Source organism: Eublepharis macularius, chromosome 1 (assembly GCF_028583425.1).
Source record: "Eublepharis macularius isolate TG4126 chromosome 1, MPM_Emac_v1.0, whole genome shotgun sequence".
NCBI lineage: Eukaryota > Metazoa > Chordata > Lepidosauria > Squamata > Eublepharidae > Eublepharis > Eublepharis macularius.
In genome coordinates, this window is record NC_072790.1 from 234,116,324 (window position 1) to 234,135,245 (window position 18,922).

Below are 18,922 nucleotides of genomic sequence, written 5' to 3' on the forward strand. Positions count from 1 at the left end.
AGTGGCCAGCCTAGGGTCGCCAACCGGTTTGGAGAAAGACACCCTAATGATTGGAAATGGGCAGCTGAATCCAGGCAAATAATATGCCATTAAGCCTCTGTTAAAGAGAGAGGATATTTTTTAATCCAGGCAGACGGCAACCCCAGTGGGGTAGAGCTTTTATTATTACACATTTGCAGCCCAAATTGTCACTCATTATTGTTCTTTTTACATTTTAATTGCTGGATTTCAACATTATGATATCAGGGGGGGGAAATCAAGCAATGGATTTGGCTACAAAAGCAACACACTAATTAGAGCCCCTCTAGGGGAAGAATCCATTCAGATATACTGCAGCTACTAAGTGATCGGAGAATAGTGAATTAAGAAGCTGAAACAAAGAAGAATGGAGCGAAATTTAAAGGGACAGAAGCTCTAGAATGCTAGAATAGCACATGGCCAGTCCACACTGGACGGGCTGCCACTGCACATTTTTAAATTTTGTTTATTTTATTTATACCCCACCTTTCTCCCCAATGGGGACCCTAGGTGGCTTACGCAATTCCCCTCTCCTCCATTTTATTCTCACAACAAGCCTGTGAGGTAGTTTAGGCAGAAAGGGTGCAACTGGCCCAAGGCTACTCAGCAAACTTTCATAGCAGAGTGGGGATTCGAACCTGTTTCTCCCAGATCCGAACCACTACACCAGACTGGCTATTTGAGAAATGCATTTTAAAATGCATTTGTACTTAAAAATGCCTTTTAAGTAGAAAGTAAACATTTCCACAACTAGGGTCTGAAAAAAAAAAAGGGAAAAAGTACCCCCCCCCCAAAAGCACCGGGCTGAACATTATATCGTCTGGACCAAATGACCAAATGACAACCATTCGGTACCAGAGAGCTAATAAAGAATGGCTGATTCCACACACGTTGGATAATGCACTTTCAATGCACTTTATCAATTGTTTGAGGTGGATTTTTTGTTCTGCACACGAAAAAATCCATTCCAAATTATCTATAAAGAAGATTGGAAGTGCATTATCCAATGTGTGAGGAATCAGCCATTATTGGAGTAATCTAAGCACATTTATTTTATTGTCAGTTGTGTTTTTAAAAACTTGCTCATTCATAATGGTCCCCCTGGAAGAGGGTGTGGGAGTCAACCAGGGGCTTGCACTTCAAAAAGATCAATTATCTGAAACGTGCATGACAGCCTCCAGTCTGATAGCTCCACATTTCATTTTTATTATATTATATTTCTATTCCGCCCTCCCCGCAAACAGGCTTAGGGCGGATTACATCAGTTAAAACACAATCATAACTACAGCAAAATTTACAAATTCATAAAACTTATTAAAATCACAGTTACATATAAATAATTAAGACATCAAAAGGGCGGCAATCACAGTATAGCTTATCTTTGCTCAATAAGACAATATTCTAAAGCAGAATGATAGTAACATTAAGCATTCATTGACTCCCCCCCACACACACACATATGGCCAGCGGAGGCCAGACCTGGCCTCAACCGTACGCCTGGCGGCCAGGGGTTATTTTGTAGAAAAAGAGCTGGAGGAACTCATTAGTACAACTCGTTAGCATAACTCATTAGCATATGCCACGCCCCTTGACATCACCAGAAGTGTGTCATTAGCATAACTGATTTGCACATGCCACACCCCCTGACATCACCTATCCTGGCTTTTTTGGACCCAATCTTGGCCATTCAGGGCCGAAATTGGCCCCAAAATGGCAAAAAGGGGCCGAAAATGGCCAAAAAGGGGCCCAAAATGGTCAGGATCAGGCCACTGCTGAGTGGCAGAGTGATCCACCACCCATCAGAGGCCCAATCTGGGCCATTTCGGCCCTAATCCAGGCTGAAACGGGCCCAAAATGGCCGAGAGTCAGGTGGGCGGGGCCACCTGACATGTGACCTCTTTGGGGAACTGCCGGAACTGTGTTCCGGCGCGTTCCCCCTAGAAATGAGCCCTGCACCTGGCGGAACACCTCCGTCTTACAGGCCTGGCAGAAGGACAACAAATCCTGCCGGGCTCTGATCTCAAGAGACAGAGAGTTCCACTAGGCTGGAGCCAGGACTGAAAAGGCCCTGGCCCTGGTCGAGGCCAGATGGGCCTTGCTGGGGTCAGGGACCACCCATAGCTGTTTGTCTGATGATGGAAATGTCCTCTGGGGTGCATATAAGGAGAGGTGGTCCTGTATAGTCAAGAGAAGTATCGCACTGTGTCATGGTGACCTCTTTCCCTTAGAAATGAGCACAGGGGTCAAGCTGGTTTGACTGTACTCGAAACACCACATTTTGACTTGCAGATGTACACTGACTTTCAAACCGATGGCCCAACAATCATGAGGTTTACTGCATGGGGCTGCATTTTGCATTTTCCTTTACTTGTTTGAAAAAGGCCGTGGGCGTGTTGGACTATTTTAGGAACCCAAAATGTGCTCTGAATTCAGGTACTAAATTTCATCCTGATATCTCAATGTTCCTAGGAGTTATTCTGTTACAAACAAACTGATAAATAGAATCCAGATGTGGTAGTTCAACCCCCCCAAAAACCCTCCACTTGGGCAAAAAGGAACAGCGAAAAGGTGCCTCTAGGGAGAAAATCAGACAGAGTCAGCAAGAGACCCACGGGTTGAATCCTGCAGACCTGCTTTACTAATGGTGCTGCTTTCCCCTGATACAAGAAGCAAAGCCTCTTGCATCAGGGGAACCTAATTAACATTTTGCTCCAGAGGAAAGCATCACCGCCTTGGGGACCTTCTTTCGGGTGGAAAGTTGGCATATAAATGGTTTTTAAAAAGAAATAAAATAGCTGAACAGATCTACAGAATCCAACCTCACGATCTCCAACTTTTTTTAAAAAAGCATTAAAATTAGCTGCAGTTTTCCCAATCTAAATCACCCCCTTAAATTTGCAGTTTGCTGCACAGGGGTACCTCTGTTGCTTTTCCTCCCATGGGGCAAATAACAGCCTTGGTTGGGTGACTGAGATCTGGAAAATGGCTAAAGGGAGAATGTTAGCCCTCTCCTACCAGCACTGCTTCCCTGAACCAATTTTCCTCTCTATCTAGGAGTGCTTTCAAATTTTTAAAAAGCCTTGCAAGTGATCCAGTCATGGAATTCCAACCTTCTCACTGAATTTGGCCATTACAATGCTGAGGAAATGGGCACTGGTTTATGGTTTAATGAATAGGGCTTTGAGTACCCTCAAGGCATGGGAGAGCTCTGTAGAGCGATACCATAGGATAACAATATGGGGAGGGGGACGCAGCACAGAGATACCTGCTTGGGTTTGAATTTCTTCTGGTAACGGGGCGACACCAGCCATTGGGCACCCTCGGCTTCAGGGGCAAGGGGTGCGTCCGGGTTGGCCCGCTGCAGCTGTAGAAAGGATAGGATGTTCTGCACCTCAGCCTGGTACGATGCATCTGCCATGGTTTTACCCTTTGCTGCCAGCCGGCAGCCAGCCATCCAGTGAGCATACTGCTGCTCCTAGTGGAAGAGAGAGGAGGAAGATGTGTCACTTTTACACAACAATTCGCCCTGGAGCTCTCGCTGCCCCCGCTGGCATCCACAGCAGTTGTCCTTTCACATTCCTTGCCTTACACTCCCTCCCTCTGCATAGCTGCCATTCCCCCTGTTACTGGATGGTTAAAAAAAAATCACCAGTTGCTAGATTGCTATAGCACAATAACACCGGAAACATCTATTGATCTGCTCTTCTGAATTCCCAGCTTTATTTTTTTAAGTGTGCAAGCAAAGGGGCTGTGGCTCAGTGGTACAGCATCTGCTTCATATGCAGAAGGTCCCAGGTTCGATTCCCCAGAGTCACCAGTTATGGGGATCAGGTTGTAGTAAGTAATACGAAAGACCTCTGCCTGAGACCCTAGAGAGCTGCTGTCGGTCTGAGTAGACGGTACAAACTTTGATGGTCAGATTCAGTATAAGGCAGCTTTATGAGTGCGCTCAACTAAGGTTTCCCCTTATACCTGCTGTAGCACAGTAGTTCAGTGTATGGGCTGCAAAATCAGTACTCTACTGCCATGAGCTCTGCAGGTGGCCTTGGGTAAGCCCCTCCACTCAGCTCCAGTTCCCCAGCTGTATTGCGGGGATAATAACAACACTGAGTTTGTTCACCACTTTGAGTAGGCAATAATCTGTCCAGAAGGGTGGTATATAAGCACACTGTTGTTGTTGTTGTTAAGATTTGAGTCCCTCCACTCAGCTCCAGTTCCCCAGCTGTATTGCGGGGATAATAACAACACTGAGTTTGTTCACCACTTTGAGTGGGCAATAATCTGTCCAGAAGGGTGGTATATAAGCACACTGTTGTTGTTGTTGTTGTTGTTGTTGTTGTTAAGATTTGAGTCCAGTGGGACCTAAGAGCCAACAAGATTTTCGGGGTATAAGCTTTTGAGATTCAAAGCTCAGATAGCTTTGACTCTTGAAAGCTTATACCCTGAAAATCTCGTTGGTCCTCTAGACACAAATCCTGCTGTTATACTGCAGACCAATATGGCTACCTACCCCCAAACTATCCTTATAATTCCATAATGAAAAGGGTAGAGACTTTTTAAAAATGAAAGCTGGACGTTTAGAGAGGTTAGTAGATCACGGCAATCAATTATTATAATGTTAATGTGTTGCAGTGATCTAATCATTGGCCATCGTCACACGGGCCCTTATTTCGTCAGTTTTGCACTAGAAATCATTTCTTCTGTTATCGTTATTAAAACAGATTCTCCCATCTTTTGACGACTGCTTGCGCTTCCAGTCGGTCACATTAACAGGGAAAAGCGCAATTCGATGGTCAGTCAAAGTGCCTCCGGAAACGGGGCCCTAAAATCCCGCCCCTTAAAAAAATTTTTTTTTTGCATATTTGCGCTATATTACTCTTCTATTATACCAATGTTGTGCTGGGCCAACCCAAAAGCCAACCGTGATAGGTAGCAGAGGTTTCTCGCCCATGGCAGAATAGCGCTATAGCGCTATAAGGCTGACGTTTTTAAAAAAAATTACTTTGAGGCTTAATTGCGGGTCACGCTGGGGATTGTGGGAGTGTAGGGCAGGAGAATCAGTGTTAGGTGAGACAGATGATCGGGAGAGTGAGTGTTTTGGTGTTGCAAAGCGTCCATCGTCGATCCAGGGCATTCACATGGAAGTGGATAAAGATGACATAAAGAGTCACAAAGCACTAAATTTATGGCCGTGTGACGACGGCCATTCAAAAAAACAAAACACTGAAAAAAAGTCCTCTGGTAGTGTAGGGGAAATGTCAGGGACAGGGGTAAGGAAAATGGCGCCAATGGGGGAGGACCTTCAAAAGTATGCATCTTCCTGTCCACATGTAGTGCAAAGGCACTTTGACGGAGATCTTTCCAAGTTGATTCATCAACCTAGGTTTGGGAAAGGTCACATCAAAGTAGGGGAGAATCTGGAAAGCGGACAATTAGGGGACAGTGCAATGTGGATACTTAAAAAAAAAAAGTTACTCCATCTTTGATACCAAACTGCAGCAAAACTTTCTGGAAGCAATCTTTGTCGGCAGAGCTTCCGCATCACTGGCTTGTTCATACAAAGGATGCTTCCTTTTAAAACTTGGTTTCTTTTCTGCACCCCAGTACTCACATCTGCACAACGCAAGTGAAGTTCACTCATCCCATCCGGTGAAGGAACCAATAGCTTGATGCAGAATTTCTGCCCTGAGATATTGACATCGGGTACTACCTCACAACCTGGAATGGGAAAGAAATAAGATTACAAATGGAGAAGATAACGGATGCAAAACATATGAAACTACCTTATACCGAATCAGAGCCTTGGGGTGGAAATACACATTACCAAGTACCTAGGGACCCTCAAGTGAACCTCATTTCACACGTGTCCCCTCCAACTTCCCATGCACTTGCTCACACAGTCACACTTCAATTTGCTCCCTGTGAATACATTCACACGTTGGATATCAGTTCCTCCTCAACTGCTAAAAGTATCCCAGTTTCCCCCACCTCCCACTTCCGTTCATTGAAATGCAGACCTTGACATTTTCTCACACCTTAAAGAAATGCAAATTGGCAAGTCAAAGAAGCGTACAGTACTTGCTGCTGCAGCAAAAACATAGCTGAATTAATGCTCTGCCCTCCAGACTCACTTGCAGATGCAATCACACAAAGGGAGCTCCTGTGAAAGCAGCATGCACATACGCCGAGCAAGAACAGCATGCACGTGAATTGAGGACCACACATAAAATCCTGCACTTGAGCATCCTCAGGTAATTCGCAACATGTATTTCCACTCTAATTCTATTGAAGTTATTGTCTACTCAGACAGGCAGCGGCTATCCAGAGATCGATCACATCACCTTCTGCTAGACCCTTTAACTGGAAATGCCGGGGAATCGAACCTGGGACTTTCCCACTCTACCACTGCGCCATGGCTCCCCTCCCCATGACCATATGAACCTGCCTTATACTGAATCAAACCATTGGTCCACCTGAACTCATTAGCATCTAATGACTCTACAGGGTTTCAGGTATAGAAACATAGAAAGGTCTTCTGCTGTTTCCAGAGATCCTTTATCTAGAGTCACCAGGGACTGAACCCAAGACCTCCTGTATGCAGACCACATGCCATATTAATTGGACTGTGGCCCCTCTCACAATACACTTGAGGAAAGTGAGTCTAAGCTGTGCTTTGGGGAACCCAGGGGTTTTCCAGCAGCTTTATCAGGGTCTGCCACTATGGCTCTTCTCCAGTAACAACTTCTGAAGGTATCTTATATGCAGGGCTTTTTTTCTGGGAAAAGAGGTGGTAGAACTCCATGGGTTGCCAGCACAGAGGGCAACTCTTGAGGGGGAGATGGTGCCCCTGGTACCACATGTGAACGCGCAAGGTGTGTGCATGCTCCCAGGACCAATGACATCACTTTCGGTCAGCTGGAACAAGGAGGGAGTTTTTTAAAGTTTAAATTGCCCTCGGTGAAAATGGTCACGTGGCTGGTGGCCCCACCCCTGATCTCCAGACAGAGGGGAGTTTAGAGGGCAGCGGCATGGAGGGCAATCTAAACTCCCCTCTGTCTGGAGATCAGGGGGCGGGGCCACCAGCCATGTGACCATTTTCAAGAGGTTCCGGAACTCTGTTCCACCGCGTTCCAGCTGAAAAAAAGCCCTGGCTTATATGGATAGAGCCACATCCAGGACTGCCTACTCTGACCAGCAGCAGCTTTCCAAGCTGTGCTCCGCAGTTTCTGTTTAACTGGAGACACACGGGACTGCACTTAGACGAAGCATAGCTCTGCCTCTGGAGCTCCGGCCTTGTGACCACACTCACCCTTCAGGTTGAGCTGTTGCACCGGTTCCCCCAGGGCTTCCTCTGGACTCTTGTAGTAGGAGATGGAGGTCTCTTTGAAGGTGACCCAATACTGCTTGTAACCTTTCAGTGTCAGCTTGCGAGGCCTGTGGGGCAACAAGGGAGGTCGTCAGAACCCCAATTGCTCTTTCCATGAGCCCACACAGAAAGCCCACAGCAGAAAAGGGAAAGAGGACATTGTTTAGTTTTCCTTCCTTTTTTTACTCTTCTCTTTCACAGATTTCCTCTCTCACTTCCACACCAATGTCCTTGTAACTTTTTCCCAACGGCTTCATGGGTTTCGTCCTCTGTACACAGAAACGTCACTTGAGGGAGTTATAAATCTTCTAGTTAAATCTACGACTGCTCTGTCTAGTTCTTTCCTGTGTCTCTTTTCCTTTGCAGCTCATTGGGCGGCCCAGCCTCTTTTCCTTTAAGCCTCCTTAAGAAACACCTGTTCACACATTTTCTCAATTCATCCTAAGAATCCCGCTGGGCCAGACCAAACGTCCAGCATTCTGTTTCCAACAATGGCAGGCTTGATTGGTTTTAGGAAGCCTGCAAACAGGTCACGAAGGCAAAAGCACTCCCTGTTGCCCCATCCCACTACTGGCATTGAGATACCCCACCTCTGAACCTGGAAGTTTCAACTTAGCAATTTGGGCTGAGAGGATTCTCTTCCTCCAATTCTCTTTTTGAGATGCCTAATAGCTCTTGGGACCTCTGTTTCATATGATTATTTACATTTGTGAGTTTTATAAAAAAAAATTGTTGTAAACTGCCTTATGAACAGTCTTCTGTTTGTGGGGTTTGGGTGTTTAATGGGACTTGCCGCATGCAAGCAGCAGAAAAAGTTTAAATGGCCATTTCCCCGGGGAAATGGCCATTTAAACTGCCCTTTAATACAAGCCAAACAAACCAGTAGACCAGTTTGTGGAAGTTCGTGGAAACGAGCTTCCGCGAACCATGAACCGGGCTGGTTCGTGGGGGTTTTTGGTTCGAATTCAGGTTCGTGCCCATCTCTATTCATAAGCTTGGCTGCTTTATTATTGAGTTTTGTATTGTATAGGCGCTTTAGAAATAAAAAAAAAAGTTCAGCGCCTTCAAGGAATCACCCAGGGGAGGGAGATAAATTATTTGGTCCTCCACTCCCCAAACCTCCCTCTCCTGGAAGTTATAGGCTCCCATAGGCTTCAGCAAGCCGATTTCCCAGTCTCCTTCTGTTTCCATCTTTAATTTACTCTCAACACTACATGCCTCCTGCAACACTCTCAGGCCTCTTCATCAAGCTGTCCCCCTACCCCCAGCTAATTTTCAAAGGAATATTCTTTTTTTAATACCTGTGGATCCCCTCCCCTGCTCCAAACATGTAGAAACTCTTTCTAAGCAAATGGCCTGGATTTCCTGACGTTTTTATGACTGATGCAAGCCACCCGCTTTATTTATAGTTAGGGTTTGGCAATGATCAGGGAACTGTGCTTTTGGCTGAGTGCTAAAGAATCAGCCCTGGAATGGCACCATCACTTCCGGGTCGTGCCAGAAGTGACATCATCGCACAGGGATGACTATCGTGCTGATGGCTGCCAGATTCCAGGGGGTGACCAGAGATCTCCCGGAATTACAACTGATCTCCAAATGATAGCGATAGTCCTCCATTTGCTGAGCGGCGCGGAGGGCAATCTAAACTCCCCTCTGTCTGGAGATCAGGGGGCGGGGCCACCAGCCATGTGACCATTTTCAAGAGGTTCCGGAACTCCGTCCCACCATGTTCCTGCTGAAAAAAAGCACTGACTATTACCAATTTAAGAGCTACTCCCAGCTTACGGTTTTCGGACTCACCTGAGTATTCGGAGGTAATCCTTCAACTCTGGGATAGCTGTGAGGCTGTCCTAGAACGGCAAGATGAAAAAGGGTCACAACAACTTCACAAGTCTTGGAGGTGAAGGACTGTACTGTATCTCTTTGTCCAAGCACATCACTACTCCAGAAGGGGCAGTAGGGCTTGAAGGTAGATAGTGCCAATTCCTCTGTATCCTTCCCTCGTGTCTGCTCTGCTGTCATCTCTTTGTTTACCCAGAGTGCTACTCTCAGGGACTTCCTTCCTTCCTGCTAATCCCCTGATCTTCCTGTCTGTCTAACCTCCATGAAATCAATATGGGCTCGCTCAGGATCATTCTGCGTCCTGTCTTAAGATACCCATATTGAAAGCTTGTTCTTCCTTTCCTGCCCTAGTCCAGAGTTCTTTAACAATAAAGGACATCCCTTTCTTTCCTAAAGCAATAAGCCTCGTGTGGAATTTATTCCTAAAGCAGCCTCCGCTTTCTGTTAGCAAATCAGGTCTATGCTATTACGCTACACCCAAATCCCCCCTCTCACCCTGTGCCAGCTCTGAGCCCTCCTCTAGAACATTATATTAAACAAATTTAGAATGCATATAATCACGCACAAGTAAAAACTTGCCTTATATCAAGTCACACCATTGGCACATTTAGCTCAATATTTAAAAGGCAGGCACTCTTCTAGGGACTTGGGCAGAGAAAGGACTTGTGTGTGCAAAGCATGTCCTTCAGTGTACTATTAGTCATCTAGCTATCATTTGTTCTGGCTGGTTCTCCAGGATCTAAGGCAGAGAAAAGTGGTCTAAATTCTAAACAAAATCCTTTTAACTGGAAATGCCACGACCTTCTGCAAAGATCCCCCCCGCCCACAAGTGTCCTACAGTCAGAGAGGTTCAACTCCCTCATGCAATATTGCTGTGTTTAGAAATCAGGGTTGGGTCCTGTGACTTCCTTCCTCAAAGCTGGTTCCTATTACTCTTTGCTAAGTCTTCCTTTACCAGAGAAAGCCTGCTTCCAAGGAAGAATGATTTTTTTTTGGATGAAGTAAAGTTTTAACAGAGGGAAGTCTTTCTCTGTTGGAAGAAGACTTGGTAAGAATGATAGGATCCAAAGGAAGGTAGTGCAGGGGAGAGCCCTACCTCGTGGTCCTACCTTACTTCTGGGATCCCTCGCCCCTGGTGGGAAAATGGCAGTCCTAGATCCAACACAAAGTATGTTATAATCACCATAAGGATAAGCTGGCACTTCAGATAAAATCCTAGGTAAAAAGAACTGCTTTGTTCTGGTGCTAAAACAGAGTAGGGTAGGTGCCAGGTGAGCCTCAAGTGGAAGTAGGGTTGCCAGCTCCAGGAAGGGAAATTCCTGGAGATTTTGTGGGTAGAGCCTGGAGAGGGCACGTTTTAGGATGGGATGGACCTGAGCAGGGTGTAATGCTATACAGTCCACCCTCCAAAGCAGCCATTTTCTCCAGGGGAACTGATCTCTGTCACCTGGAGATCAGTTGTAATTCCAAGAAATCTTCAGCCACCACCTGGAGATCTCCTGGAATTACAACTGATCTCCAGGTGACAGAGATCAGTTCCCCCGGAGAAGGCATTCCAAAGATGAGAGGCCACCACTGAGAACTTCTCCATGGTGTCCCCCTCTCTGCAGAACACCCTGTCATAAGAAGTTCTTCAGGCTTATTTGCTCTTGTTATTTTGGAGATTCGCTTGTACCCAGGGCTTTTTTTCAGGGGGAACGCGGAGGAACGGAGTTCTGGAACCTCTTGAAAATGGTCACATGGCTGGTGGCCCCGCCCCCTGATCTCCAGACAGAGGGGAGTTTAGATTGCCCTCCATACCGCCAAGCGGTGCAGAGGGCAATCTAAACTCCCCTCTGTCTGGAGATCAGGGGGCGGGGCCACCAGCCATGTGACCATTTTCTCTGAGGGCAACCCACTGAGTTCCACCACCTCTTTTCCCAGAAAAAAGCCCTGCTTGTACCCTTTAATTCCAAATGGCCTTGGCAAGGGGGGGGACCCCCATATACTCTGCTGAGCTATGGATTCTGCCTGTTATTTCAGTTTTAAAATGTATTAGCTGTTCTGTGTGACCTTCAGGACCTTCAGTTGGACTTCAACAGTTTGGCCTTGGAATGCTATGGTGGAGGCATGTCCTGTTCCATCAGCTCAGCGTACAGGAAGACCACGCCTATATCAGAACTCACCAGAACATTCAGAGTTGTTGATTTTCCTTCCAGTTTGACCTCCAGTGTGGCAAGAGCTGCGTCCAAGTCATCGAGGCCGGAGTCTCCAGCGTGGTCTGCAGGGTTGGTGTTCAGGGACAGCTGGTTGATCCGATACTGGAACGGATGACAGAAACAGGTTCTGCTTGACATGCTGGCACCAAGTGATTGACACTCAACGGGCCTCTCAAATAAAGGTCCAGAATCCCAGAATTAACCGCTAGCCATTCCACAGTCAATCGTTCTGGGGTGGCAGGGAGAAGAGAACCTTACCTGCAAAGCAGCAAAGACCACCATCTCTTCCTCTGTACAATCTGTCTCCTCTAGAAGCACAGCCCAGCGTGCCTGTTCATACAGTTGGTTGATCCGCACAGCATCATACTGGGTGCAAGAAGAACACCACGGTTTGGCTGAATGACTTACACATGACATGCTCTGCCCTGCTTTTAAATGCTCAGCAGTAAAGAAAATCCCCAAAGGTGAAGTTTTTTCTAGGGCAGCCAGCCTTGATAACTCCCAGGACTGGCAACTCCTGGGAGAATAGCAGCAGTGGAATGTACTGTAACAGCATCCCATAAACACCACAGAGTTTTGGATAAATCCTAGAGCATCCTATGGTGCAGTGACATCACTTCCTTTTACGCCTCTGGGGAGTGATGCTGCAGCATTGTGGGACAGTCTTTCAATGCTGCCCTCCCCATTTTTCTCCAACCACCCAACTGAGTGCCAGCAGGAGAGAAGTGGGCAGGCGTATGGCCACACTAAACTCTTCCTTCCTATCACTAAACATACATAAAGCTGCCTAGTTTTATGTCCACCTAGTTCAGTAGAACTTTCACCTGATTAACACCAACTGTTTGAGGTCATAGAAAGGCCAGAGAAAGGTCACTTCCCCATGTCCAAACCCATGCAGATATAAGATTTCTAACATCTGACTTACGCATTGGAAAGAGAAAATGTACACTCCAAGGAACCTTTGCAAACTGGTAATTCAGTCCCTGCAGGGGTCATTTCGGAGAAAAAGAGCTGGAGGAACTCATTAGCATAACTCATTAACATAAATCATTAGCATATGCCACACCCCTTGACATCACTGGAAATGTGTCATTAGCATAACTGATTTGCATATGCCACACCCCCTGACATCATCTATCCTGGCTGTTTTGGACCCAATCCTGGCCATTCAGGACCGAAATTGGCCCAAAATGGCAAAAAGGGGCTGAAAATGGCTGAAAAGGGGCCCAAAATGGATTGGGCCACTGCTGAACAGGAGAGTGATCCACCACCCATCAGATGCCCGATCTGGGCCGTTTCGGCCCCAATCCAGGCTGAAACGGGCCCAAAATGGCTGAGAATCAGGTGGGCGGGGCCACCTGACATGCGACCTCTTTGGGGAACTGCTGGAACTGCGTTCCTGCGTGTTCCCCCTCGAAATGAGCCCTGATTCCCTGTACTACAGGGCCTGTAGCTAGGTTTACCAAGCTCAAGGAGAGGCTAGGAGTTCTCCTGCTGATCTCCAGCCTACAGCGATCAGTTCCCCTGAAGGAAATGGCAGCTTTGGAGGGGATCACTTCCCCTGCTGAACTCCCTCTCCAAACTCCTTCCTCCCCAGGCACCAGCCCCAAATCTCCCGGAATGTCCCCAGCTGAAGTTGGCAGCCCTGCCTGTAGCCTGTACCCAAATCCAAGTGTGTTTTGAAACACCACGTGCTAAAAACGTTGACATCAGTCAAATGTAGCATAGTGGCTAAAATCTGGCAATCCCTGTTTCAAATGTCACCTTTCTTCTGGAGTCTTCTGGTAGTCTTAGATCATCCACTCTTTCATAAATCCAAAAAACAACACCCCTAACTGACTTCTATAATTAAAAATTAGGTGGTAGTGTCAAAAGCCCTCCTGAATAATTCTGCCCTATGCAGCTTCTGGAATCTCAACCAAGTGGAAGCCTAATCCTAACCACTTCAGGAAGTCTGTTCCATTGCCATAAAACTGTCCTAACTAGTCTACAGGTGGGGACAATTAATATGCGTTGATCCTAGAAGCAGAGATGTTGCATGGCTTGCTACGAGAACGGGCAGTCCTGAGATAGTAGAAAGCCGTCTGAAATCTTCAACTTAAAATTCTGCAAAATTCACTGCCAGAGGTTATAGCAATGGCCTTGAACATAGGCTGATTCCGCACACGTTGGATAATGCACTTTCAATGCACTTTATCAATCGTTTGAGGTGGATTTTTTGTTCCGCACACAACAAAATCTGTTCCAAATGATCTATAAAGAGAATTGGAAGTGCATTATCCAACATGTGCGGAATCACACAGAGGCATTCCGCACACATTGGATAATGCACTTCCAATCCTCTTTATAAACCATTTGGAACTGAACTTTTCATGTGTGAAACAAAAAATCCACTTCTAAATGATTGCTAAAGTGCATTGAAAGTGCATTATCCAACATGTGCGGAATCAGCCATTGATGGCTTTAAAAGGAGATGGGGCACATTGGGCAACTTCAGGGGAAGGCCTCAGCCTCTATGCCTTGTTGTTGGCCTTCTGGGGCAACTGCTTGGCCACTGTATGAAACACAATACTGGACTAGATGAACCAGTGGTTTGATCCAACAAGGCTCCTCTTATACAAAATTTTCTTTTAACATGTTTTCACGTTTAGCTTGACAATCATGAAGATTAAAAAACTTGATTTTACACCTGCTGAGCACTATGTTCCTTGATGTATGATGCTGCCACGGCCCTCAAAACAGTGTTGGGTGACAATATTTTAAATAAATAAAATACAACTTGGCCTCTGTACAAACGCTCAGAATAATTGGGGCGGAGGTGATAAGGACGTAAGCAGCGAGACTGGGTGTCAGAGTGTCAGTTTGCTTGTCAGTCCTCTAGCCAGAGTTACGCCATTTTACTTTGCTATAATCTATAGTTGTTTAGTTTCCCTCCCTCTAGGCCCAGGTGGTGCCCAGGCCGCATATATCCATGGGAGCGAAGAATTCTTATCAGCCCCTTCCGGCCAAAGACCTTGATGTCCTCGTCTTCCCATGCCTTCGCAGACAGGACTAAGGGGGGAGGCTGGGAATGGGTGTTTGAAATGTTGTTACTTTCATTTCATGTGTCATTCTCAACAAAGCTTTCGTTCAGCCAAGAGTCGCAAACCCTTGGAATGTGGACACCTGTATCCTGAGCATAATCTTCCAATAAACCTTTTGAAATCAAGAAACCTTGTGCTTCTTGCAGAGTGGGGAGACGAACTTTGGATAACTGGGATTCCATAGTCTGACACTGGGGGCCTGTTTCTGTGGGGAGGGAGGTGGCACTGACCTTTGGTTCTAGGTCAAAGAAACTGTAGTACTTGAAGCGTAGCCACAGATGATCGTTTTCCTTGATATCTTGCTGCAGCAAGGTCCGCGAGGAATCCAACCACCTGGGGAAGCAGGAAGTGAGCAAACATGAAGACCGATTGAGGAACTAGCTTTGTTGCAACTTTTCGTCCCATTTTTTGAGGGGTCTGCTTTGTAAGGAAAAGCACGCACAGCTTGCATTTGGTAATCTCGCTAGAGCTAAGCGAGAAGAGACAAATTACACAAGGGCCATTTCCACACACGTTGAATAATGCACTTTCAACGCACTTTAGCAATCCTTTGGAAGTGAATTTTTTGTTCCACAAATGGAAAAGCAGTTCCAAATGTTCACTAAAGAGTATTGAAAGTGGATTATCCAACCTGTGTGGAAGCAGCCAAGGACATGCTGTGAAGGGAGTTGCAATGTTAGCTGAAGCTGAGTTAGGAGGCAAAGATGAAATTAACAAACCCTCTGAGGATGCCTTTCCCCTGGCTCTGTAGAGAGGGGAAATTGACAAAGCTTTCCCATCTGTCCTTTAAAACTCACCTTCCCAGCTAACATTGCGACTCCCTTCGCGTGCATGTCCTTGTGTAATTCATCTCCTGTGACTAAAGATATCTTAGTTGACTAATCAGTTAATCCTGCAGACATTTGTATGAGTAACAATGCTGAAGAAAAAGCCCCTTTTTGTTACACATATGTATTAGTCTTAGAAGCAACATCCCCTTCTGTTTGCAGGAGGTGGGAATGCCTCTGCTTAGATCATGCCCTTACATATCACAACAAGCAATGTATCAGAAGAGGCACTCCTGTGAGAGAAATGAGGGGAATGCATCTTCCTAGATCATGTCCATGCGTACCAATGACAGGATCTCTCTAACAGGTTTTCCTAGTGTGAGGAAGAAGAGGAATATTTCTTCAAAAAGGGCCAAACTACACATCTAGGTTTTTAATGAGTTGGGTCTGGGTTCCCCAAACACAACTTGGGTTCCCGCAGCCACACAGCAGTTGTGGAGAACGGCTTTTAAAAATAAAGGAAAGCCCAAAGGCACAGAAACAGTGCTCGGGCATGGGAGTTATTTCCCGGTTTTTGCTGCTCACGTACACAGAATACTCCACATGGAGCAGCTAAAACAGGGAAATAGCTCCTCCCAGACTGTTTCTGCATGGGTAAATAACTTGGAGGGGGGAAGATAGGAGCCCTTCCTCCCCTCTGTGGTGGCATCCTAAGCCTATTTGCACTCGCCTTTATTTTTTAAAAGCCATTCTATGCAGCTGCTGCATGACTGATGGGAACCTGACTTACAATGCAATCCTATGGTGAGTTACTCCAGTCTAAGCCCATTGAAGTCAGCGGAATTAGACTGGAGTAACTCTCTATAGGATTGCACTGTTAGAGTCTCTCTACACATTACTGAGTACCTAGGAACACTCAAGTGACCCTCGTTTCATGTGTCCCCCTCCAACCTTCCATGCACTCGCGTGCACAGTCACACTTGAATTTGCTCTGTGTCACATGTTTGATATCAGTTCCTCCTCGACTGCAAAAAGTATCCCAGTTTCCCCCAGACCCATTCATTGAAACGCAGATCTTGACACTTTCTCACACCTTAAAGAAATGCAAATTGGCAATTTAAAGGAGCCTACAGTACTTGTCCTCGCAACAAAAACAGCGCGGAATTGGTGCTTTGCCCTTCAGAATCCCTTGCGGATGCCGGCACACAAAGGGAGCTCCCCTGAAATCGGCATTCGTGTGCATTGAGCAAGAACAGCCTGCGCCTGAATTGAGGAATAGACATACAATACTGCACTTGAGTGTCTCTAGGTACTTAGTAATGTGCAGAGAGACTCTTGGTGAACCAAGCAAAAGAGGCACACTGGGATAATGGGGCCACTCAGACCTAGGCTTGGGGCAGCATGGACAGCTCCCTCCCACCACCGGGGCCAGAAGAAGAAGAGGCAACGGCCCAGCATGATGAAAGAGTGCTTGGATTAAGATCTCATTAACAATCAAGCGTAATTGATAACGGTGTTATCTTTTAATTGCTACAAGCTGCTCTGGCAGCCAATTTTTGGCTGAAAGAGCGTAATACACAGCCAACAAACTGGGGATTGGCTGTCTCCATGTTTCTTGATAGCTTCCTAAGGGGGAACTGGCTGGCTGCAGTGAAAGAGAGAACGCCAGACAAGAAGGATCGTTAGTCTCTTATCTAGCAAAGCAATCCATGTTCTTGTGTTCAATGAGCTGGCAAGTCTGTGGCAGGTTCTATAGGTGCCCCTTTCCCCCGTAAAATGCGTCTGTCCCATCCCTCTGTTCCTCCCATGCCTACCTCATCCCCCCCCCATGCCTCCCCCCCACTCCTCCTCCTTACCTGCTGTTAATCTGAGTCTTCTCAACTAAGGATCCTGGCCGGTGCATGCGCAAGATCTGCTCTGGCGTCAGTCCGGTCTGACTGACCGACAGCATCCTGTAACAGGCTTCGGTGTTGGCGCTGTCCGAAAAGTGAGCAGGCATCCCGCGGAAGAGCTGCTGTTCTGCATCTGGTGTCAGGATGAATTGGAGGGAAGGTTCAGAGATGGCAAAGAAGTCGGTGTGTTTCACCTGTACTCTCTAGAAGGACTGCCAGATGGTCCTTGTCTTAGAAAGTGGACATTGTGATCTCTGCAGGGAGCCAGTTTGGTGTAGCGGTTAAGAGCGGCAGGACTCTAATCTGGAGAACCGGGTTTGATTCCCTACTCCTCCGCTTAAAGCCAGCCGGGTGACCTTGGGTCAGTCACAGCTCTCTCGGAGCTCTCTCAGCCCCACCCACCACACAGGGTGATTGTTATTGTGGAGATAATAATAACAGGCTTTGTAAACTGCTCTGAGCAGGCGTTAAGTTGTTATAAATTGAATGTTATCATTATGATATTATTATTAATATGCGATGTGCATATGCAATTACTATATTGTCATTTAATTTTTTTATATCGTTTTAATTCTCTGTATGCCACCTTGAACACCATTGGTGGAAATAGCGGGATAGACATGATTCAGATTCATAAATAAATATTAGCTATTGCACATGCTCACTTGGCCTCCTCCAAATTACTCACTTGTTGGGAGCCGCACTCCTGTCAGGTCATAGGTCTGTGTGGCAGTTCCTTCTTTCTCCTTCTGCTTCCGCTTGTCCTTCTCCACAGGTGCACGTAGCAACGACAGTTCCTCGGGATGACGGATACCTGCAGGGGGGCTGTATTAACCCCTTGGCTGATCACACTTATCGCTATATCCTTTCCTGGTCTCCTGCAATCCACACTACCCCCTTGCCCCATCTTTCCCTGTAACTTTCATGCCTCAAATTTGGGATCTGGACATGAATCTGCAAAGAGCTTGGCTAAAACCCATCCTTTTTCTTAAAAATTCCAGCTCGCTAAGTTGCTAGTCCTCATTATTGTAAGGAAAAGTTTTGGGGGGGGCAGGTGACCAGGGCACAAGAGAATGGAGCTAGGATGGCTGGCTTTTTACAAGAGGATGTACTGGGAGGTATGTCTTGTCTTGCCCCCACACCACAAGCCAACTTCTGTCATTTGTTCAGCTGTTCAAGGTTCAGGAAGCTTCTTTTGTAAGGGTTAAGGTATGCCAGAGTTGGAAGCACTGAAAGTAAAGTGCTCAGATCCTGAAATAGGAGCCCTTGGGGTAGAATAGGAATAAAGAGTTGTGGAGGGATGTTCAACGCCCAGTTCGATGCCCCCATGCCACCCTCTACCTCACGGGGTGCTCACCAAGTACCCTGCAGATGTCAATCACTGCACTGAAGACGGGCCGGGCAAAGTTGGCTCGGATACGAACGACACACTGGTTTGGTAAGGACAGACGCACTGGTTTATGCTGCGGCGTGTACAGCAAGCGGGCATCAGCCAAAACCCCATATTTATCCAGACTCCAGTGTGTATTCAAGAGCCACATTTTCTTCTGCTCCCACCATAGGGCATGGTCTGACCAGTCCCGCTGCAGCTCTAGAGGAGAAAGAGAAAGCAAGGGGAGAAACTTAGTGACAGAGCACGTACTTTTCTTGCAAAGCAGGTTCTATCCCTGCTGAGGATCGGACATTGGGAATGCTCCTTCTCCCAGTAAGAGCAGAAAACACTCAACTAGATTGACCAGCACTTTGAGTTGGAATA

General features: G+C 46.6%; 1 protein-coding gene across 1 annotated transcript in view; it reads right to left on the reverse strand.

Moving 5' to 3' along the window:
• FERMT3 (FERM domain containing kindlin 3) overlaps nucleotides 1-18,922 on the reverse strand; it is a 52,964-nt gene that overhangs the window by 7,646 nt on the left and 26,396 nt on the right. The window contains exons 3-12 of the mRNA XM_055000131.1: nucleotides 18,524-18,757; nucleotides 17,855-17,980; nucleotides 17,131-17,299; nucleotides 14,738-14,840; nucleotides 11,683-11,790; nucleotides 11,392-11,526; nucleotides 9,185-9,234; nucleotides 7,328-7,452; nucleotides 5,630-5,736; nucleotides 3,284-3,493 (exon numbers count right to left, since the gene is read on the reverse strand). Of these exons, the coding sequence (XP_054856106.1) occupies nucleotides 3,284-3,493; nucleotides 5,630-5,736; nucleotides 7,328-7,452; nucleotides 9,185-9,234; nucleotides 11,392-11,526; nucleotides 11,683-11,790; nucleotides 14,738-14,840; nucleotides 17,131-17,299; nucleotides 17,855-17,980; nucleotides 18,524-18,757 (1,367 nt within the window). The remainder of the gene's footprint in view (nucleotides 1-3,283; nucleotides 3,494-5,629; nucleotides 5,737-7,327; nucleotides 7,453-9,184; nucleotides 9,235-11,391; nucleotides 11,527-11,682; nucleotides 11,791-14,737; nucleotides 14,841-17,130; nucleotides 17,300-17,854; nucleotides 17,981-18,523; nucleotides 18,758-18,922) is intronic.